Here is a 24,842-nt window from a genome sequence, read left to right as displayed (position 1 = left end):
AAGCAATAGAATGGGCCTTAAAGAGGAAGAAGGTACCTGAAAAGATGGTGGTATCAATTGTGATTCAGTATATTGGAACCTGGACAAGCATAAAAACAGGAGCAGGAACATCAGAGGTGTTTGGTATTGGAGTGGGTGTACATCAAGGATCTATATTAAGTCCACTACAGTTCACCATAGTAATGGATGAGACAACTGGAGAGGCCAGGAATGGAGTTCTGTGTGAGTTAATATATCCTGATGATTTAGTGTGGGTGACAGAATCAGAGCAGGAACTACTGGAAATGGAAATGTGGATTGAGGTGATGGTAACTAGAAAGGACACTAACCACAGTATATAGTCAGGAAGATGACCATATGAATATTGTGGGAAAGGAATAAAGGTAAATTCAATATTGTTTGTAGAGTGCAACAAGTGGTATCACCTGAGATTCTCAGGGCTTTTTTTTCTGAAGTATTAAACTATTTTCTGTATAAGGAAATACATCAGATGGTTAGGAACATTGTATTTGCCTTGTGAAAACTAGAATGATTCTTACTTTTAACCACTACTATTCTTCATATTCTTTCAGTATGCTGCCATTGGTCACATTGAGAAACATTGCTTCCATTTACATATTTGTAAAAAAAAAAAAAATCACTGATTTTTCTTTTGTATGTCTGATCAACAGGGCAAAGGTATCCAATCCTATTCAGGCATTGACTTGTCAGAAGGGACAGATATGTATCCACGATTTGACATCTGAGACATACTCACAGGTCACTCATCAGGCAGGAGAGGTGAGTTGTATGTATATTTATGGTACCAGAATAGCCTATAATATCTCTTTTATTAATGATATATTATGAACTTTATTACTGATATGTTATGAACTTTATCCCCATCTGGGGTATTGGCTGCATGTTATTGTGGGGTTAAAAGCTGCTCAGTAGCATGCAGCTGATACTTTAGGGTCTATATGGGGTGCCCCTACATAGAGAAATGTTTCTACTTTATTATACTGTGACTTTCCCTCTGTTATGCTGTCCCCCCACACTTAATACTGTCCTGTACCACTTCTGTGAATATTAATTTCCTTTTTTGCCAAACCCTGTGGTAGGAGAGAAAGAATACTGCTATCAAGTGTTCGCATTTCAGTTGTAAAAGGGACATAAATAGGACTAGGCATCCTGTTCTCTGTGGCTCCAAATGGGACATTCCTAAAAAAAAAAAAAAAAAAAAAAAAAAAAAAAAAAAAAAAAAAAAAAAAAAAAAAAAAAAAAAAAAAAAAAGGCATAAGAGGGTCTGGGAGGAGTCTTCCAACCAGAACCTTAAGGTTATGGTCTTTTAATGTGTGGATGTGGTACAAATGAGAGTAAAAGGGAAGAGATAGTATGTGAGAAGAAAGATGTGCTGATGTGATGTGAAGCTAAGTTGAAAGGGAGGGGTGAGTTTGAGTTTGGGAGTGTAGTTGGGAGGGTGTCAGGAGTGAAGAGAGGATGAGGGAGAGAAGGAGTGGCTATACTAGTAAGTGAAGAGGTGGGAAATTGTTTGGTGGAGTGGAAGGATGTTTCTTCAAGGTTAATGTGGATGAAGGTAAAACTGGGAAGGGAGATGTGGGTTTTTGTAAGTATTTACCTAGTTGTATCAAGTTTTTTCTTAAAATCTTGAATAGTGTTTGTACACATTGTTTCTTTGTCTAATTTGTTCCAAATATCTATCACTCTGTGTGGGAAGCTTTTATTTTTTATTTTTTTTCCAGATCTCTTCTGTAATTATCTTTTTTGAGTTTCTTTTCGTGTCCTCTTGTTTTTCATTGTCCTATTTCAATAAATCATTCTTATCCAAGATTTCCATTCCCTTCATAATTCTATAGATAGTAGGTCTCCACTTTCCCTTCTTTGTTCCAGAGTTGGTAACTCTAATTTGGACAGTCTTTGTTCATATGTCATTATGGAAAGAGTTGGCACCAGTTTTGCTGTTGCTATTTGTATACTTTCTAATTTTTTTTTATATTCTTTTTTGGTACTGGGTGTCCATAGGGTTGCTGCATACTCGAGTTTTGGTGTTATTAGTGTAGTTATTTTTTATTTTATTTTTTATCATTTCCTCGTCCAAATAGGCAAATGCCACTTTTATTGACCTCAATAAATTGTAGATATCTCAAACTATTTTATTAATATGCTTATCCGGTGTTAAGTCTTTGCTAATCATCACTCCAAGGTCTTTTTCTGAGTTTACTTTTTTGACCTCTTCTTCACCAATTTTATAATTTCTCAATATTCTGTTTTTACTTTTTCCAAATTCCATTATACAACCACTCCTCGTTTAACGACGACAATTGGGACCAGCGTGCCGTCGTTAACCGAATTGGTTGTTAAGCGAAAGTGTATACATATACGTACATGTACTGTATGTACAATGTTCAGCAATACATGTATCTTTATTTTCGTGTATTTCCCTCTTTTATACAGTACATTAAAGCTTTATTTACTGTTTATTTATGGTGGTTATGTTCCCGAAATTACCGTATATGACCAAATCCGCGTATGCTGACATTCCATATTGAATACCGGGGTATTTTTTTTAGTTTCGACCATGGGCGCAATATAGCAATAGAAAATTAATTATTAATTTTGTAAATTAAAATGTATCAACATAATATGCAATTTTGTGGGCGGAAATGAAAGTAAAAAATACCATGCTACAAGAAAATATGCTAATGAACGAAGTCGGTAGCATAGGATCGGGACGCCATCTTGTCGTCTGCCAACGTCTCTCATGACGACGACAACGAGGACGAGCCGGATGACATTTAATTTGCGGGTAATGATTTATCAAACACGGTTAGGTTAGTTTAGTTTAGGTTAGGCGAATTTATCATCCTTTCATTTCCTCGACATCGGCATCTATCATAACAAACATGGTGTACCATTCGTCCGACATGACTTCGTTACTTACGAAATTTGTTTTAGCACCTTTTTTTTTATTTCCGCTCACAAAATTGCATATTACGTTGATACATTATAATTTACAAAATTAATAATTAATATTGCTATATTGCGCCCATGGTCGAAACTAAAAATTTACCACTACCGGTATATATTGTACCCCAGGTAGTTTTTGCAGCTTGCAGGATGGCAATGTAGACCTAAGCTTCAGAACATTTTACCTCACAGCTAATATCCACCGTACAAGTTCATTTATAACATCATACAAATTTGCCTCAGCCAACTTAATTATCGTACACGACGTCGTAACTTCGGGAGATTTACGTTAAACGAATATTGGTCTGTCATAAAGCCCGTCGTTACTCCGAGTTGTCGTTAACCGAGTAGGTTGTTAAACGAGGAGTGGGTGTACTACATTTCTTGATATTGAATTCAACTTCCCACTTTTGAGTCCATTTCCAGATCTTGTCCAAGTCTTGTTGTAATGAGTTGCAATCCTCCTCAGTTTTTACTTTCTTTAGTATTTTTGCATCGTCTGCAAAGAAATCATATAACACTCTACTCCTTCCTCCATGTCATTTATGTATATGGCAAACATGATCGGGGCCAGTACTGATCCCTGCGGGACACCACTTATCATTTCTTCATAATTTGAGAAATTGTCTCTAATTACTACTCTCATTTTCCTCCCAGTCAAGAAGTCCAATCCAATAATCCATTCATTCCAATAATTTTCCTCTGATGCCACCTATTGATTCTATCTTCCTTATTAGTTTTTTGTGTGGTACCTTATCAAATGCCTTTTGTAGGTCCAGAAAGGCACAGTCTGCCCAACCATCTCTCTCTTGTATTATGTCTATTAATCTTGAGTAGAAGCAGATCAAGTTTGTTGTACATGATCTTCCTTGTCTGAATCCAAATTGATTTGGATTCAGTATAGTTTTTCTTCCAAATGTTTAACCCATCTATTTTTGACGACCTTTTCACAAATTTTTGCTACTGTGCTTGTCAGGGAGACCGGTCTCTAATTTGATGGATCTTCCTTGTTTCCTCCCTTATAAATCGGTACAATGTTTGCATTCTTCCAGTCCTGTGGCACTTTTCCTTTTTAAGTGAGTATTTAATTATATTGTATATTTTATCTGTTAATTCCTCCATGCATTCTTTCAGTATCCAATTTGTAATTCCGTCTGGGCCATGTGATTTTCTGACATTAAGGGTTTTGATTTGGTCGCTGATTTCCTTCTGTGTTACAATTATTTCTTTCATTGAGGGGTATATCTCTCTCTATTTCCTCACAGTTAGGTGAGTTTTCTATTGTGAATACTGATTTGAAGTGGTTCATAGTTTCAGCCATTTCCAGGTCTTCTGTAAATTCATATTTACTTTGGCACAGCTTTTCAATTTCTTGTTTGTTCTTCAGTTTGCCATTTACATACCTGTAAAATAGTTTGGGTTCTTCCTTGCATTTTTCTGTTATTTTTTTTTCACAGTTTCTCTTTTCATCTCTGCATATTTTTAAATGATAATTTCTTAGTTTGATGTACATTAGCCATTTGCTTGTTTTCTTGTCTCTTTTCAATTTCTTCCAAGCTTTGTCTCTTTTATCCTTAGCCTCACTACACCTTTTGTTGTACCAGCTTTTTATGTATGTTCTTTCCATTTTTTGTTGTACGTATTTATTCACTCCCTCATTATAAATTTCTTTTAGTATATTTCATTTCTCTTCCATCCCTGTTTCTTCATTTAGAATTTTTTCCCAGTTTGCATGGCGAAAGAATATTTTAAGTTTCTCAGAATTTGTTTTGTTGTACATTAGTCTTCCTATTCTATGTTTATCATTTCTGCTTTGATCCATTTGCTCTTTCAACTCAAATTGTATTAGTATATGGTCACTCTTTCCTATTGGAGCTTTGTAATAAATTTTATAGACAATTTCAGGCTCTGTCATAAATATTACATCCAGCCTTGATGGTTCTCCACTACCTCTGTATCTGGTATTTTCCTTTATTCACTGAGTCATTGTGTATTTGATGGTCATGTCAATCAGGACATTGCCCCAGAGTTCCTCTCTGCCCTTCACTGTCATTTCCTCCCAACATATTTCTTTTGAATTATTGTCACCCATAATTACTGTATTTCCTCTATCCTTCAGTATATCAGTTAATTCATATTTTGTGTCTTCTAATATTTTGGAATAATCACTTTCTGTCCAGGACTTTGTTTTGGGGGCATATGCACCACCACAAATTTTCTACTCTTCATATGTTTGCTTTCAACTTATATCGTAATTGATTCTACATTATATATATATTTTTTTACATTTAAATCTTTATTAGTCAAAATTGATACTCCGCCACCCTGTTTATCCTTTCTATTTTTTTGTCCAGTTGTATAAACCTTGTCCCACATGTTGGGTGGTGGAGTACACTTTAATTTAGTTTCCACTATTCCCATTATGTCTGGTTTTTCTAAGGTCAGATAATCATTTAATTCATTCATTCCTGAAATTATTCCATCTATATTGGTGTAAGCTATTTTCAATTTCCTTTCTCCTTGTCTTTTTCTGTCTTTGTTTCCTTTTTCCTTATATACCATTTTCTCAGCCTCAGGTCTATCACTCTCCAATTTTTTTTTTCACTTTCAGTTCTTTTTTTATTTTTTTCATTTGCTTCATTTCTAAGTTCTTTTTCTTTTTCATTTTCCTCTTCACTCATTTCTGTTTTTATCCATAAATTCTTGTAATGTTCACTATTTGCTAATTTCATTGTTCTGGATAGTACTTCCTTGGCAATTGTTTGAGATCTAAGCTTTACTTTCAGTGGCCTGTATTGTTTTTCTTTAGAGTATCTGCCCATCCTATAGGTCTCCTCGATTTCCCTATCCAAACCTTGTCCTTCCACTTGTATTTCTTTCAAAATTTCCTTAGCGATCTCTTTCTCCTCTTTTTCCCTCTGATATCTAGGTACATCATGCTTCTCTTTAATGCCATAGATCACAATGCATCTTTTTTTATCCACTGTGTCCCTAACTAAGTTGCCTTTCTCTTTAATTACTTGGATCACAGTTTCTTTGGTATTTTCCTTGACCTGTTGCTCCATTATTTCTTTAAGGGATACTTTTTGAAATTTCTGTTTAACTTTCCACTGTTTCTTTATTTCCTGTAGGTCATTTTCTCTGATTTTTTCTTCCACCTTTTCAGTCACTGCTTGCATTTGATCTTTTATCTCCCTTTTTAATGCCTCATTCCTATTTATATCTTCACTTTTCAACCTTTCATTTTCTCCCTTTAATTTATTTAATTCCTTTTTTAAGTCATCTATCTCCCTATTATTCTCCTCATTGGCTTTCCTTAGCATAGCTACTTCTTTGTACATTATTTTATACTCACTTTTGAGCTCTATTAAATCATCCAAAATGTCATTAATATCTATTTCTCATTATATTTCTATACCTGGGTTCTCTATCCATTTCTAATCCTCTATGCATAATATTTCCTTCCCCTTCAAACCCCGAAAAAAAACTCTTTCAAACCTTTGGTATTCCCTTGGTGTTTGAGAAAGACACGTCTTCTTTCGAATGACACCAAGTGGAGTCTCTATTTTGCTCTCTTCTAAGCTTTTTTTTGCTGGTTCTTTGCACATGGGCCTGGTAGTGAGAAGAATATAGAGGAAAAGGAGGCTCTTTGGATGGATTTAAATGAGTGTATACAGGGTTTATGGAGAAATGTCAATGTAGTGGTATTAGGGGAGATCTCAATGCTAGGGTAGGAGATGAACCAGTAATTGGAAAGAGTGGAGTTCCAGGAAAGATAGGGCTTTAATTGACTATATAGTGGTAACCAGGAGAAGAGTAGGAAGAGTTTTGGTTGTTCATGTTCTAAGGCAGTGGTTCCCAAACTAGGGGGTGGGCCCCCTAGGGAGGCATGAGGAGGATACAAGGGGGTGTGAAGTCATCTGCTCAAAAATATTTAATTAGAATAATCATTCAAAGAACAAATATCTGCCATTACATATATGCAAAGTAGAATTATAGCAGTCACTCAAACCCATTTTCTTTTAAGCTAGTTCTTACACATTTTGGACACATCACCTATACCAACCACACTGACGCCACTGAGGGACTCATCACAAACTCCCAATACTTCAATCCTAGAATTTCTAATCTTGTGAGGAAGAAGTAGCAGCATCCATCTCACTAAATTAGTTCAGAAATTGTGCCTTAGTCTCATGAGTCTTTCCAAATATTATATGCCATGTTTTCACATTATCTAGTCTTGAAATTGCAAGTCAATTTTGCCAATTTGCTAATGTTCAAACTTTTTTTTCGCTCCCTTTGAACCAAATGTTTCGTTTTTAGTTACTTAGAAAAATGTCTCTGGAATGTACTATTGTTTGTTTGAGTGGCTTTCATCATTAAAATTTAATACAAACAGAAATCTGTTTTCCTGAACAATGCTAAGAAATAAATGCAAGAATCATTTCACTTGAACAAAAGAGGGAGTGGGGGCATGCGGGTCTTCTGGAAGCAAAAAGGGGGCGTCAGGTAAGATAGTTTGGGAACCACTGTTCTAAGGGGAGAGAGTGGGGGAATATCAGGTCATTTTTTGGTGAAAAGTAAGTCGAGAGTGGAGAATAGATGAAGAAGAAGAAAAGGACAGAAGGTAGGGAGGTGCTTAAAGTAAAATGCTTAAATGAGAAAGGAAAAGTGAAAGAGTACAAGAAGAAGCTAAGAGAAGAGTGGGAGAGAGTGAAAGATAGAGCAGAACAAGGAATGAGGAGGAATGGGGATGTTTCAAGGAGGGAGTCACAATGTGTACAAAGATGGTGTGTGGAAATGAGGAGGGGGGAAATAGAAGGAAGGGTAGTGAGTGGTGGGATGAGGAAGCGAAGATTGTTGTAGAAGAGAAGAAACAAGCACTCACATATTGGTTACAAAATAGGATGAGAAAATCATATGAGATTTACAAAGAAAAGAGAAGGAAAGCATAAGATAAAGGAGGCAAAGAAGAAAGCAAGATGTGAAATGGGGTAAGAGTATGACAGAAAATTTTGCATACATACATATACCAAGGCTTTTTCCCCATTACAAGGGAGGTAGCCAAATAGGAAAAGGCATAAAATCACTCCCGCCCATTCCATCCCTGAATACACTCCACACCCCTCCACCCTCCCTCTCATCTTATCACCTCCTGGATGACGGGTCATCCCTGCACCTTGTCCACTGCCCTGGGTCAGAAGCAGTGTCGCAAGACACAGCACATTCACAGCAAGGCCGCTTCATTAAATCGGTGACCCCCCCTCTCCATCCCCCCATGCATAAAGGAGAAGACAGGGAGAAATCCCTTCGGGCTGCATCAAAAATTTGCTCACACATACTACCTCACCCCCCATCCGCCCATTCCACCTCATGCACCACAACATCATCCGTATACAACCATTCTCCATTCACCCGTCTTCTGTTCTCTCCCGTCCTTCATCAACAGACATTCCCCTCTTCCCCAAAGCCCCCTTCACCCCATCCATCCACCTCATCCTAGGATGTCCCTTCATGTTCACTCCCTCCACATCTGCTTTCCATACTTCTTTTACTAGTCTTTCTTCACCCATTCTTTCCATGTGTCCAAACCATCCTAATACTCTTTCATCAACCCTATCTCCCAACCCCCTTTCCACCCCTATTCTCCTCCTCACCTCATTTCTCACTCTATCCAGCCTAGTAACCCCCATCATACTTCTCAGACACCTCATCTCAAACACATTCAAACTCCTTCTCTCTTTCTCTCTTATGTTCCATGTTTCTACCCCATACAGTGCTGTTGACACAATCACTCCTTCATATAGTCTCCTCTTAGCATCCATTCCCAAATGTCTGTTCCTCATTACACTTTTTAATCCACCAAGGCATTTACTCGCTTCTCTCAATCTACATTCTACCTCCACCTTCACTCCACCTTTTCCTGCCACATTTGCACCCGAGTATCTAAAATTATCCACTTCCTCCAGTCGCTCTCCCTTAATGCTCACTTCCAGTCTACTGCCACTTTCACCCTTTGTACATCTCATCACCTTTCTTTTACCCACATTTATCTTCAGCTTTCTTCTATCACACACTCTCCCAAACTCTGTCACCAACTTCCTCAATCCCTCCTCCGATCCTGCCACAAGCGCAGTGTCATCAGCAAACAACAGTTGGCTCACCTCCCACTTTTCTCCATTTTCTTTAACCATCTCCAATCCCTGATCCACTACCCTTGCATTTACCTCTCGCACCACCCCATCCATGTATAAGTTGAACAGCCAGGGTGACATAACGCATCCTTGACGAAGTCCCACCTTTACCTCGAACCACTCACTCTCTCCATTTCTAATCCTGACACAAGCTCTACTACTTTCATAAAAACTCTTGACAGCTCCTAGAAGCTTTCCTCCTATTCCATATGTCCGCAAAACCTCCCACAGTGCCTTTCTGTCTACCCTGTCATAAGCCTTTTCCAGGTCCATAAAGGCCCAAAAAACATCCTTCCCCTTTCCTATAGCTTTCTCACATATCTGTCTTACCACAAAAATCTGATCTACACAACCTCTATCCGTCCTAAATCCACACTGTTCCTCACCAATTACTTCGTCTGTTCCTCTCCTAATCCTCTCAATCAAGATCCTCCCATAAGCCTTTAGCCTTCCCAACTACACTTAACAAGCTAATCCCTCTGAAACTACTACATTCACACTTGTCCCCTTTTCCCTTGTAAAGTGGAACTATACAGGCACTCCTCCAGTCCTCCGGCACTCTACCCTCTCTCCAGCAAACATTAAACAACCTCATCAGCCAGTCCACATCACTGTACCTCCTTTTTTTTAGACATTCTGCATGGCATCCATCCAGACCAGGTCCCTTACCTGCTTTCATCATCATCATCATTTCAACTGCCTTCACTTCATCCTTCCTCACTCATTATGGTCATTTTCTTAGCACTTCCCACTGCAGCGATCTTTCCCTCCCTATCCTCCTTCACATTTAGCAACTCCCTAAAATATTCTGCCCATCTTCCCCTTACTGCCTTCTCTTCCATTATCATCTCTCCATCTGCACCTTTTACCTTTTCTTCTCTACTTGATTCTCCTCCTCTTCCTTTTGAAAGTAATAAAAAGATGGTTTGGAAGGAAAGTAAGAGAGGAAAAGGAGGCAAATGAAGTAGAGAAGAAAAGGTAAAAGGTGCAGATGGAGAGATGATAATGGAAGAAACAGCAGTAAGAGGAAGATGGACAGAGTATTTTAGGGGGTTGCTAGATGTAAGGGAGGATGGGGAGAAGGTGGTTGCAGTGGGAGGCACTGAGAGAGTGATGGTGGTGTGTGGGGAAGGTGGAAGAGAGGTGGGGAAAAATAAGGTGAAAGTGGTTTTTAGGATTATGAGAGCAGGTAGGGCACCTGGGTTGAATGGGTGTTGTGCAGAATGTCTAAGGGGGGGTGCAGTGGTGGTAGACTGGCTGGTGGGGTTGTTTGGTGTTTGTCTGAAAGAGGGTGGAGTGCTGGAGGACTAGAGGACTGCCTGTGTAGTATCCCTTTACAAGGGAAAAGGGGACAAGTTTGAGTGTGGTAGTTTCAGGGAGGATCAGTTTGTTGAGTGTGGTTGGGGGGTTGCTTATAGAAGGGTTTTGATTGAGAGAATTGGGAGAGGAATGAAGGGAGTAATTGGTGAGGAGCAGTGTGGGTTTGGGACAGGTGGGGTTGTGTGGATCAGATTTTGTGGTAAGGCAGATATGTGAGAGGACTTTGCAAAGGGGTGGGGATATCTTTTAGGCTTTTATGAATTTGGAGGAGGCTTGTGACAGAGTGGATGGGCAGGGCACTGTGGGAGGGTGTTGTAGATGTGTGAGATGGAAAGAGGGCTATTGGTAACTTTTGCTAGTGTGGCAAAATCTGTGTTGGAGTTGGAAGTGGAGAGTGAGTGGTTTGGGATGGGGGTAGGACTTCGCTGGGGGTGTGTTGTGTCACCATGGTTGTTTGATTTATACATGGATGGGGTGGTGTGGAGGGGGGTAAACACAGGGATGGTGGGCTGGGGTTTAGAGATGGGGAAAGTGGAGAAAAATAGGGAATAGGCCAGTTGTTGTTTGCTGACAGCACTGCGCTTGTAGGAGAAGCTCGAATGTATTTGAGATGAAATGCCTGAGAATTATGGTAGGGGTGACTAGGCTGGATAGAGTGAGAAACGAGGGGGTGAGGAGGAGAGTGGGGGTTGGAAGAGACTTGGGGGATAGGGTTGGTTTGGGCACGTGGAAAGAACAAGTGAAGAAAGATTTGTAAAAGAGGTGTGGAAGGCAGAGGTGGAAGGAGTGAGCATAAGGGGGCAACCAAGGATGAGCTGGATGGATATGGTAAAAGGGGCATTGGGAAAGAGGGGGTTATCTGATGAAAAAGGGAGAAGGCAGAAGATAGGGGAGAATGGAGAATGGTTGTGTATGGATGATGCTATGATGCATGGAAATGAGTAGATGAGAGAGGGGGTGTGAGGGAGTATATGTGAATGATATTTTGACACAGCCGAAAGGGATTTCTACCCTTCTCTTTTTCTGCATGAGGGAACAGAGAGGGGTAGTCACTTATCAAATAAAGTGACCTTGCTGTGGATGTGCTATGTCTTGCTACATTGCTTCTAACCCAGGGTAGTGGGCAAGATGCAGGGTTGACCTGTCATCCAAGAGGAGCCAGAATAAGAGTGGTAGTGAAGTATGTGGGGATGGAATGGGTGGGAGTGGATTTTATGCCTTTGTTTTTTGGCTACCTCCCTCGTAAGGGGGGGAAAAAACTTTGGTATATGTATGTAAGATTGTTGAAAAGTATCATTTCTTTGGAGAACTGGAAAATGTCTAGATTAGGAATTTGAATTTTCCAAAGATGGGAGAGGTGGCATGAGAAGCAGAGTTGAGTGGGCACAGATTTATAAAAAAGAAGTGGAGGATGCAGTTACAAAGTTGAAACTTGGGAAAGTGATAGGAATGGATGATGTGATTGTGGAGATGATTAAGAAACGTAAGGCAGAGAGAGAATAATTTATCATTGTGTAATATATGTTATGTGAAGAAGGATTGGAAGAAAGCATGTGTCATGCCAGTTTATCAACCTCTTCAATACAAGTCAAATTCATGCGCACGGCATCAGATGCCTAATGTATGATGTATCATACTATAATAATAATAATATGGTTTAATGTCACAGATTCCTCCCATCGGAAGGCTAGGATGGTGCCCCTTACAAATGCATCATAGTACTTGCATTATAAAATATAAAGTCACTGCTATATTACTCATTCTCTTTCACTAAGTAATCATAAACTCAGAAAAGTGATCAAACCAGTTCACAGAATTCAGGGGTCACTCAGCTATAACTACAAAATAAATATAATCAAGACGCTGAAGCCAGCATTATTGTATACCAACTCGTGCCTCACAATGCCTGCTTATGTGTCATCATATTGAAGAGGTTAGGGGAAAGTTAACAGATATGAACTGTAAAGATATTTTGAACATCCCAGGGAAGGTATATGGCAGAATTGTGACAAAAATATTTGTTGATTTGAGTTTCATAAAGTAGGAAAACCACAACCCCATCCATTAGTTCTAAGGACCTCCACAGATCTCTCAAGTAGGAAACTTTGGATGCGTATGTGGGACTGTTTCTATATCAATGGCTGAAATTTGCAGAAAGTGAGCAAGTGTTGGTTGGCTCCTCATGTGTGAAAAGGTATAAGAAATATGGTTGAAATTTAGGAAGAAAGACATCTTGGGCCCAGTTTGGAGACCAAGTGTCAGGCCCTCAAGACTGCACTCCCTGATAGATGGAGTTGACAGGTTTTGAAAATGGACATCTTTGCTGTCCATCTTGCAGGATCACCACATACAAGTGCCCATCATTGGTCCCATAGAATTATGATACAGGAGATGGGGGAAAAAAAACAAAAAACAGATGAAAGTATATGATGTGGTGTCATGGATGCACATGTATTAACAGTAAGATTTATTGTTTAATTGCATTGCATATGGTGGGTGTTTGTTCTTTTTTGTGACATGATTATGAATGAAGAAGTGCACAATAGTGTGGAAAAAAATAAGAAAACATTCAGAGCAGAGTATAAAGGGTTATGGTTGTTCATTTGTAGGGGAATTTGTTAGTGCCAGTCATTGCCAGTCATTGTTGGCATTTGGTTCATTTTCAATGGTACCATTATCATTATTATCACCCAATATAAGGGGAATACAGAGGTGTGAGGGTAGGCTTCTTTCTCTCATTCATTCAGGTAAAAAGTATCAGTGAAGTAATGATGTGCTATTGTGCTCTCTTATGTTGTCCTTCCTTTTATTTCCTTCCCATTTCCTTCACCTTTAGCTCATAATGTTATTATTATTACCATTATTATTATTATTATTACCATTGTTGTCCCCTTTTGATATGCTTTGTTCTTTTTTAAATAATGCAGTTGTTTAAAACTTTTAATCACTTGCATGTGCAACCATATCAGGGACAACTTTACTTACGTAGGCAGTGGTTGTGACAGTGAGAACAATGTTAGCATGCCAAACATAGATGCCAACTGTATTATAATTTTTGTGCCAGGCTTTTGTGGTTCTTCACTACACCCGAGATTGTGCCAGCTGTTCCTTTGTGGGACATCCCTTGCTGTCAGCTGCTCACCATCTGCGATCCGTCCCAAACCTTACCTTTGCCCGCATCGATGTTGGTAGGAATGCTCTTCCGTGGAACCTTGACTTCCCTCTTTTGCCTGCCATTATCTTCCACCCAGCTTTTCGGTGAGTGAAGGGGGAATTGGAGATGTTGCAGAGGGAGTTTCAATATTGTTAATAATGTATGTGGAGAACATTACAGGAACCAAAACTGACCCCTATGGTACATCACTGGTTACTCTTATCCATTCTGACTTCTCATCTTTTATTACTGCCCATTTATTTTCTTTTAATTTATTCTAGAAATTTTCTGATGAGGCCTATGTTTTCTGATTTCCATATTAATTTATCAGATAATATCTGGTGGAAGGTAAGTTGAGAGTGGAGGATAGATGGAGAAAGGAAAAGGACAGAAGGTAGGGAGGTGCTTTGAATAGATTCTTTAAATGAGAAAGAAAAGGAGAAGTACAAGAAGCAGCTGAGAGAAGAGTAAGAGGTAGTGAAGTATAGAGTAGAACTAGGAGTGGAGGAGGAATGGGAATGTTTCAAGGAGGGAGTCACATATGTGCAAAGATGGTGTGTGGAACAAGGCGGACAGGAGGAAATAGAAAAAAAGGTAGTAAGTGTTGGGATGATGGAAGAAAGAAGGTTGTAGAAGAGAAGAAATGAGCATTCACAGATAGGTTGCAAAATAGGATGAGAGAATCATAGGAGAGGTACAAAAAAAAGAGAAGTAAAGCATAAGATAAAGGAGAGGAAAAGGAGAGCAGATATGGAAAAAGGTAAGAGTATGACAGAAAATTTTAAAAGTAATAAAGAGATGTTTTGGAAGAAAATTAACCCCCTCAGTATGATGACACTTACGGAGGCATCATGAAGAGCAGGTGGGTATATGAGGATGCTGGCATTGGCATCTTGATTAAAATCATTTTATGGTTGTAGCTAAGTGACCCCCATATTCTGTGAACTGACCTGATCATATTTTCTGTGGTTATTAACATTCACAGTGAAAGAGAATGAGTAATACAGCTGTAACTTTATATTGTATAATGCAAGTATTGTGATGCATCATCATACATCAGGCACCTAATGCTCCCCACGAGAATGTGACTCTTATTGAAGAGGTTAAGAGAGGAAGAGGAGGTGAATCAAGTAGAGAAGAAAAGGTAAAAGGTGCAGATGGAGAGATGATAATGGAAGAGGCAGCAATAAGAGGAAGATGGACAGAGTATTTTAGGGAGTTGCTAAATGTAAAGGATGATAGGGAGGGAAAGTTAGTTCCAATGGGAAGTGCTAAGAAAATGACTGATGAATGAGGAAAATGGAGGAGAAATAAGAAAAGATGAGGTGAAAGCAGTTATTTAAATGATGAGAGCAGGTAAGGCACCTGGGTTAGATGGGTGTCATGTGCAGTGTCTAAAAAAGGGAGATACGATGATGGTGGACTGGCTGGTGTAGTTGTTTAATGTTTGTCTAAAAGAGGGTAGAGTGCCAGAGGACTGGATGTATAATTCTGCTTTATAAGGGAGAAGGGGACAAGTGTGAGTATAGTAGTTTCAGAGGGATCATTTTGTTGAGTGTAGTTGGTAAGGCTTATGGGAGGGTTTTGATTGAGAGGATTAGGAGAGGAACAGAGGGAGTAATTGGTGAGGAACAGCATGGGTTTAGGACAGGTAGGGGTTGTGTGGATCAGATATTTGTGGTAAGGCATATATGTGAGAAGGCTTTGGGAAAAGGCGAGGATGTTTTTTGGGCCTTCATTGATTTGGAAATGGCTTATGACAGGGTAGACAGGAAGGCACTGTGGGAGTTATTGTAGATATATAGGACAGGAGGAAAGCTGTAAAGAGTAGTCAAGAGTTTTTACAAGAGATGTAGAACCTATGTTAGAATTAGAAATGGAGAGAGCAAATGGTTTGAGATAAAGGTGGGACTTTGCCAGGGATGTGTCATGTCACCATGGCTGTTTAATATATACATGGATAGGGTGGTGCAAGAGGTAAATGCAAGGGTTATGGGCTGAGGATTGGAGATGATTAAAGAAAATGGAAAAAAGAAGGGAGATAAACCAGTTGTTGTTTGCTGCACTTGTAGCAGGATCAGGGGGGTTAAGAAAGTTAGTGACAGAGTTTGGGAAGGTTTGTGAAAGAAGGAAGTTGAAGATAAATGTGAGTAAAAGTAAGATGATGAGGTGTACAAAGAGAGAGGATGGCAGCAAATTGGAAGTAAGTATTAAGGAAGAAAGATTTGAGGAAGTGGATAGCTTTAAATACTTTGGGTGAATGTGGTGGAAAAGGGAGGAGTGGAGGTGGAGGTAGAATGTAGGTTGAGAAAAGCAAGTAAATGCTTTGGGGGAGTAAAAAGTGTAATGAGAAATAGACATTGGGAATGAATGCTAAGAGGAGATTGTATGAAGGGGTGATTGTGCTGACAGCATTATATGGGGCAGAAATGTGGAACATAAGAAAGGAGGAGTTTAAATGTGTTTGAAATGAAATGCATGAGAAGTATGGTAGTGGTTACTAGGCTGGTTAAGGTGAGAAACGAGGGGGTGAGGAGGAGATTGGGGGTGGGAAGAGAGTTAGGGGATAGGATTGATGAAAAAGTATTGGGATGGTTTGAGCACATGGAAAGAATGAGGGAAGAAAGATTAGTAAAAGAGGTGTGGAAGGCAGAGGTAGAGGGAGTGAACATGAAGGGGTGACCAATGATGAGATGGATGGATGGGGTAAAAGGAAGGGAGAAGACAGAAGATAGGGGTGAGTGGAGAATTGTTGTGTATAGATGATGCTGTGGTACATGGAAAGGAGTTGGTGGGGGATGGGGGTGTGACGGAGTATGTGTGAATGATATTTTGACACAGCCAGAAGGGATTTCTCCCTGTCCTCTCATTTTCTGTATGAGGGGACAGAGAGGGAAGTCGCTGATTAAATGAGGTGGTCTTACTGTGGATGTGCTGTGTATTGCTGCATTGCTTCTGACCCAGGGTAGTGGGCAAGATGCAGGGATGACTTGTCATCCAAGAGGAGCCAAGAGGGAGGGAGGGATGGAGAATGGGAGTGGAGTATGTGGGGATGAAATGGATGGGAGAGAATTTATGCCTTTGACTTTGGCTACCTTCCTTGTAAGGGGGAAAATGCCCTTGGTATGTATGTATATTAATCCATTGTGTGACAGTTTGTCAATGGCTTTATCGAAGTCTTAATATACATAGTCCACTCATCCTTCTCTCTCATGCAGCACATCAGTCACTATCAAGTAAAAGCTTAGCAGGTTTGTGATACATTACTTTCCTTCTTTGAATCCAAATTGATTGTTAGTGTTCCTTGCTGTACAAGATGTTTCATCCATCCATCTTTTATTTTCTCTCATATTTTTGCTATTGTTCTGGTCAAGGACACGGGTCTATAATTATGTGGTACCTCTCTGTTACCTCCTTTATAAATTGGTATCACATTTGTAGATTTCCAGTACAATCATACTGTACTTTTACTTAGTGAATTAGTTATCAAATTGTGTACTTTGTTCACCAGTTGTTTTCTGCATTCTTTTAGTATCCAGTTTGATATTTCATTGGATCATAAACCTTTTTTGATTCAAGTTTTTCAAAAAATTTAGCACATTTTCTATTCTCAATGCTGTTTTGTTTACATACATATACCAAGGCTTTTCCCCCCTTACAATGGAGGTAGAAAAAGTCTCGGTATATGTATGTAAACAACACAGCATTGAGAACAGAAAATGTGCTAAATTGTTGTTTAGAATTTGTATATTTGTTTCATTTTTTCTAAAACTTTTCATCCTTGATTAGTACTTATTGAAAGCTTTTATTCATTATTTCTGCTTGTGTTCGCATGTCCTCACATGCATTTTCATCCACTTTTGAATTAGGTATTCCTATTTTTTGCTTCAGCTTCCAATTTACAAATCTATATAAGAGCTTTGGTTGGTCTTTGCATTTATCAAACATATCTGTCTCGGTTTTTTCTTCTTGTTTTTGTATTTTTGTATATCCATTTCTGGCATTTTTGTTATTTTTCTTTGCCTTCTATATTCTTTTTTGCTATCTTGCCTAAGCTTTGTCTCTTGCTTTTTGACAGTGTTCGTCTTGTATTAAAGCATTTTTTTTTTCATATCTCTTCTTTTGTCATTCTCAGTATGCATTTTTCTATTCCTGAGGTATAAATACTTTTTAAGATATTTCATTTCTTCTCTCTATCCATGATTTCATAGAACTCTTTCCAGTCTTTGAAATAGTTTGTTAGCTTATCAATGTTTGCCTTTGAAAAATATCTTCATTCTCTTTACATGTCTTTTTTTTTAATTTGACTTCCCCTTTATTAGCACAAACTCCAGAACCATATGATCACTCTTACCTAGTGGTAAAGCAGTGGTTCTATCACTTCAGGTTTCTTTGTTAAAATCAGGTCTAGTGTTGCAGGTTTATCATCTCTGTATCACATCGGTTATTTTACCCAGTGTGCCATTACATTGTTCATTATTAGAGTGAGTAGTATATTGCCCCAGGATTCCTCTCTACCTTCTGTCTCCCATTCTTCCTAAATTACCTCTCCACTTTTGAAGTTGCCCATAAGAGTAATATTTTCACTTTTCCCTATGATCCTTTTTAGTTCCGTAGCTATACTGTTTATTAAGTCTCTATATTCCATTTCATCCACTGCAGTTGTCTTAGGGGCATGTATGCCTCTGTTATATCACCTATTCTTCCCTTTTCATTTCTTATTTTTATATAATTTTGGACATATTGTCTCCCATTTCTATTTTTTCTACTTCAATGCAATGTTTTACTAGTGTCATCACTCTTTCAATCTTTTTTCTTCTGTTCCTTCTCCATTATCTATATTCACCTTTGCATATTTGAATTTCCATGTTTTCCTTTAATTTAGTTTTGACGAGGCACTTTTTTTTTTTTAGATGATTATTTCATTCCAATTTTGTTGAAATCAAACCATCTAAATTTTTATAAGCAATGTTTAGTCTTTTGTCGTCTTCCTGTTTATTTGTCCTCTGGGTTTAATTTATCTATCAATAAAATTCTTTCATTTTGTTTTTGGTCCTCTTCCAGTTTTTTCCTTTACCCCCTATACCATTATTCTTATTTTTTCTCTCATTTCTTCTGTTATCTCTTCTTGTTCATATTTTCTTGGATTTCTCTACACTGAACACATTTGTGTAGTTATTCGCTAATGCAAGCACACACACACACCTTGTATATAAAGAACTTACAGAAGATAGGGGTGAATGGAGAAGGGTTGTGTATAGATGAGGCTGTGATGCATGAGGGGAGTGGGTGGGAGATGGGGGGTGAGGAATTATGTATGGAAAAAATTTGACGCAGCCCGAAGGGATTTCTCCCCGTCTTCTCCTTTTCTGCATGAGGTGACGGAGAGGGGGGGTCGCCAAATTTATGAAGCGGCCTTGCTGTGAATGTGCTGTGTCTTGCGACACTGCTTCTGACCCAGGGCAGTGGACAGGATGCAGGGATGACCCGTCATCCAGGAGGTGCCAAGATAGGAAGGAGGGTGGAGAGGAGGGGAATATATAGGAAATGAAATGGGTGGGAGTGATTTCTATGCCTTTTTCTTTGTGGCTACCCCCCGTGTAAGGGGGAAAAAGCCTTTGGTATATGTATATATGTACAACCAATATGTTCACTCCATGATAACACAAAGGAGAAATGTACTAGTTGGCAGACCAAAAGAAATGGCTGTATTACTATTACTTTTCTTCACAGGTTCATGGAATTGTAGCTATACCTGTGAATTATGAATTGAAATTAAATCTTGTATTTTAATAAATTTCAAATTGAACTGAAACCTGATATATATACTGTATATATATATATATATATGTATGAAAATGAAGGTGGAGGAAGTATACGAGGAAATAGTAGAGGAATTCTAATGATTGATGTTTCGACCGTTAGGGTCAAAACGTCAAGCATTAAAATTCCCCTACTATTTCCTCGTCTACTTCCACCTTCATTCTCATTTGTCAATATCTTTTTGTTCAATATATATATATGTATGTGTGTATATATATATATATATATATATATATATATATATATATATATATATATATATATATATATATATATATATATATATATATATATATATATATATATATATATATACAACCACTCCTTGTTTAACGACGACAATTGGGACCAGCATCGCCGTCATTAACCGAATTGGTCGTTAAGCGAAAGTGTATACATATACGTACATGCACTGTATGTACAATGTCCAGCAATACATGTATCTATATTTTTGTGTATTTTCCCTCTTTTATACAGTACATTAAAGCTTTATTTACTGTTTTGATAGTACAGAACGCCCTCATATAATGCGGTGGTTAGGTTCCTGAAATTACCGTGTATGACCAAATCCGCGTATGCTGACATTCCATATTAAATACCGGGGTATTTTTTTAGTTTCGACCATGGGTGCAGTATAGCAATAGAAAATTTATTATTAATTTTGTAAATTAAAATGTATCAACGTAATATGCAATTTTGTGGGCGGAAATGAAAATTAAAAATACCTTGCTACAAGCATATATGCTAATGAACGAAGTTGGTAGCATAGGATCGGGACGCCATCTTGTCATCTGTTAATTGACGGCATCGGTACTTCTGATAGTACCTCGCCAGGTACATTTTCTTGAAGGAATGTTATGGAGTGGAGATACATCCATTCCTTCAAGCTGCAAGACCTTTGTATACCCCGCAAGCTGAGAGAGTGGTTGAAAAGCCCGCCAACGTCTCTCACGACGACGACAACGAGGACGAGCCGGATGACATTTAATTTGCAGGTAATGATTTATTAAACACAGGTTAGGTTAGTCTAGTTTAGGTTAGAAGAATTCATCATCCTTTCCTTTCTTCGACGTTGGCATCTATCATAACAAACATGGTGTACCATTCGTCCGACACGAATTCGTTACTCATGAAATCTGTTTTAGCACCTTTTTTGTTTTTTTTTATTTCCGCTCACAAAATTGCATATTACGTTGATACATTATAATTTACAAATTTAATCATTAATTTTCTATTGCTATATTGCGCCCATGGTCGAAACTAAAAATTTACCAATACCGGTAGATACTGTACCCCAGGTAGTTTTTGCAGCTTGCAGGATGGTAATGTAGACCTAAGCTTCAGAACACTTTACCTCACAGCTAAAATCCACCGTACAAGTTCATTTATAACATCGCACAAATTTGCCTCAGCCAACTTATTGTACACAATGTCGTAACTTCGGGAGATTTATGTTAAATGAATATTGGTATGTCATAAAGCCCATCGTTACTCCGCGTTGTCGTTAACCGAGTAGGTCGTTAAACGAGGAGTGGTTGTATATATATATATATATATATATATATATATATATAGATCGATAAATAGATAGATATTTCCATTATTATTATTGGGATGGTTTGGATTTTTATTATTATTATTGTTGGGATGGTCTGGACATATGGAAAGAATGAGTGAAGAAAGATTAGTAAAAGAATTGTGGAAGGCAGAAGTGGATGGAGTGAACATGAGGAGATGAATGGATGGGAGTGAACAAGGAGGAGATGAATGGATGGGGTAAAAGGGGCATTTTGCAAGAGGGGGATATCTTGAGAAAGTAAGGGAGAAGGCAGAAGATAGGGGTGATTTGATAATGGCTATGTATGAATGATACTGTGATGCATGGGAGTAGGTGTGGGATGGAGGAGGGGTTAGGAAGTTGTTTTGTGTGAATGATATTTTGATGCAGTCCAAAGGGATTTCTCCCCATCTTCAGTGTTACTGTGCGAGGGGACAGAGAGGGGGGGTCATTAAATGAAGTGGCCTTGCTGTGGATCTGCTCTGTCTTGGTGCATTGCAATGGAAATGCAGGGATGACTTGTCATCCAGGAGGAGCCAAGATGAGAGGGAGGAAGGGAGGGGTTGTGGAGGGGGTTGAAAGGGGTGGGAGTGGAATTATGTCTTTTGACTTTGACTACCTCCCCTGTAAGGGAGAAGAAGCCCTTAGTATGTATGTATGTATGTATATATATATATATATATATATATATATATATATGTATATATATATATAATATATATATATATATATATACGTGTGTGTATTTATATAATTTTATTTATTTACTTGCTTTTTATTTTTTTTACAGAAAAGAGGAGAGTCGGGTTTTCAACAGCAGTCTCTCCTTCACCACTGCCAACCTTATCTCCTTCATTGTTGCCAATTTATCACCTGTACAGCGTCTTCACTTGGCAGTGTCTTCGTGTGATGAGGATTGTAAGCACACCTTAATCCACATGTCTGCCTATGTCACCACTAAACTTCATCGTCAGCTGACACTTGCTACAGCCCGCTTTCAGAATGTGATGGTGGAGCTTTCATGCCTAACCACAATGAATGACCCTCCAAGTACATTTGCCTCTGAAATCAAGAGCAGGGTTGAAGCAGCCACCATCAGGAAAGACAAAGTCAGGCGTGAAATGTTTCTGCAATTACGAGACATCATCACTAAAGAGGTTCACTCAATACGTGGAAAGTTGCAACATATAAGTCGATTACAGAAACTTGTAGAATCTAGTGACGAGGAAGAAATGCAAAATGCCATTTCAGAACTTATTTGTTTCTTTCACCAAAGTGACTTAGGAAAAACAGATAAAGTGAATTCCAAAAGTTCCTCAACTACTTTACCACCACCTATTCCACCACCCCCTCCTCCTTTACCTGAATTCCATGAAGAATTATAAAAATACAGTGTCAGCCTTAGAACATCTTGGCAGTGTAATTATACCTGGAAAATTTATATGAATTTATTTATGGAAGATATTACATATTTATTATTATTATTTTATTTATTTATTTATTTTAATTCATTGATGGGTACTTGTTCAAATGGGTCCTGTGAGATAGACATCAGAAAAAGTCATATCCCTGCTGCCAATTTTTAAAACCTGGCAACATTGTCATCTGCATTTGGAGGTACAGCCTCAAGGGGTTGACACCTCCTTGAACTGGGCCCAAAATCTCTCTTCATCATCTTCAGCCATATTTCATTCACCTTTCCTCACAAGGAGAGCTGACACCCAGCAACTGTTCCCCTCCTCCTACTCCAACAAGCTGGTGACACAGAAAGTCCAACACTAAAGAGTGCAGATATTAGTCCAAAGTGTCTTCCCAGAGAGATCTGTGGTAAGGCCTAAAGACTTTTGTGGGGCTGCAGGTTTCCAGTCAATGAAACTTAGGGTAATAATAATTTTTATTACTATATGATAAGTTAAAAGCTGTGCTTGTGATATTCTTCAGTTCCTATATGATATTTGATCTTCATTTTATTATTCTCAGATTTTGTGCCTATGTGTGCATAAGTATAGTGGCACTGAGAAATATTCTGTGTTATTCTGCCCCTTAATTAACTGTGTCACTTTCTGATGTTAAGGATGCTTCTTTGAAGGGGAACATTGCAGAGGGGTTAATGTTTAAAGAAAAAGTTTCTACATTTCTTAAGTTGAATGTAAAATGTATAGGCATAGTTGGCTGGTGGGGGGGGTCTATTTTGGTCTCTATTTCTATGATGTGATTACAAGTTGGAATGCGTCTCCTCATGAAAGTTTCCTGTGTTCTTGGTTTTATTATTTGCCAAGATGTTCACACCAGGGTTGAAATTCCTAAACCTCAGGTTATTGTTAACCAGTTATGGGCTGTGGACGTAAATACTGATATACCATACCTTCAGTGAGATGTATTGTATTGATTGAAATTAATTTAGTTTATCCATGTACCAGGAACCAGTGATGGGTTCCTGTATAAATTGGCTTTGTAGGATAGATGTTTGAGAGGATTATTTCCATGCTGTCCATCTCCAGAGCCCACATAAAGGTGCATCCCTGAAGTCTGTGGATGAGCTCAAGGCCTCTATCAACTTCCAGTATTTTTCCAATACTTTTTCACATAATCAGATTTGACATTTAGTGACAATTTGCTTCCTCATAATGTTCAGTGACAGACAGCCTTGTATTCAAAGTACACAACACAGGGCCCTAAGTACTGTTATGAGTTGCTGTAGGGCTTTGAGTTTCTAGTTAGAGAAACTTAAACAAAACTTTTAATTGAGTGACACACGTATTCAGTAACCTTGCTAATGCTGATTATTAGATTTGTTTCCTTACTAAGCAGACTGAAGTTAATAATAAAACTTCCTGTCTGCCAATTAAATGCTCACTAGTATGTTGTAGTAGAGGTTTGTATTCAGACTAAAACATGAGGTTAGTTATTCAAGATGTAGTTTAAGGTCACTTGATATGATACATCTCACTCTAGCAGGGAGGGTCCAGTAGTGTTTGTAGCATATGTAGAGATATTCATTACTATATAAGTGGCTTTGTTCATTCCTATAAATCAGTCTGTTACTGTAGTTCCCTGTTGCAAGGGTTATGGGTCTTTCACAAGAAATAGCTGAAGTAAGAGATTGATTTAGTCATTCACTTCATGTGCATCAGTGTATGAATGGGTGAACAGCTGATCTGTTACGGGACTGAGCTGTTGTAAGTTTAATCTGGTTTCCAGGACATTTGGAATAACCCAAGTATTTTTATAAAATCAAACTTTATATTATCTTATTTATTAGTAAAATTGTGTTCATGCTGGCATAAAAAAAAATTGGGTGTTTCGTTTACTCTTCCCCCCCACCATCCAGTGAGCCGTTATCTGCAAAGCAAGGTGTCTGGCCAGGTATGGGAAAAGGAAGTAATTAGATCACTAAACAAGCCCTTCAAGACTGATCACCAAACTCAATATTCCACCCATACCTCCCCCAAACATAAGCCCCACAGAAAAAAAACTCCCACTTCTGGTGGGATTCTCACTTGCACACTTGCATTCAGGACACTATCAGCCATTGAAACTGTACTAACACAGAATAGGCCTGGCTACTGATTTAAATTGCTCCAAATATTGGTGAAAGTAATGAATATAATTTTGAACCATTAGGGGCACATGTTGCATTTGATAAGTGTGTATGAAAAGATTATTGGTTTTGTATATATTGATCATGTGCATGGACCTGGAATGCTTTCTATGTCTCTAGGTGTCAGGAGGTGTGGGAGGGTAGTTGAGAGATGTGGTAAGGTGAATAGTGTTTGGGCATTGCATTTCCTGGCAGAGATATCATCACCAAGTTGCTTGCTCAGGA

The 24,842-nt window shown here is 38.4% G+C and overlaps 1 protein-coding gene across 6 annotated transcripts in view; it reads left to right on the top strand.

The window, feature by feature from the left end:
* Nucleotides 1-24,310, top strand: part of LOC143038369 (thioredoxin domain-containing protein 11-like) — a 222,998-nt gene extending 198,688 nt beyond the window's left edge. For 2 of the 6 annotated variants that reach the window (XM_076207458.1, XM_076207467.1), the window contains exons 13-14: nt 672-780; nt 13,546-13,739. In XM_076207458.1, the coding sequence (XP_076063573.1) occupies nt 672-746 (75 nt within the window). In that variant the 3' untranslated portion in view covers nt 747-780; nt 13,546-13,739. Of the gene's footprint in view, nt 1-671; nt 781-13,545; nt 13,740-20,281; nt 20,454-21,806 lie in introns of those variants that run through there. The other 4 variants (XM_076207418.1, XM_076207440.1, XM_076207429.1 and 1 more) reach the window with 4 other exon arrangements.
* Nucleotides 24,311-24,842: the final 532 nt, after the last annotated feature.

This window comes from Oratosquilla oratoria, chromosome 2 (assembly GCF_046742065.1).
Source record: "Oratosquilla oratoria isolate Oo_2021 chromosome 2, ASM4674206v1, whole genome shotgun sequence".
NCBI classification, from domain to species: domain Eukaryota; kingdom Metazoa; phylum Arthropoda; class Malacostraca; order Stomatopoda; family Squillidae; genus Oratosquilla; species Oratosquilla oratoria.
Note: the sequence above shows the minus strand (reverse complement) of the source record. Positions and strands in the feature narration are given on the sequence as shown.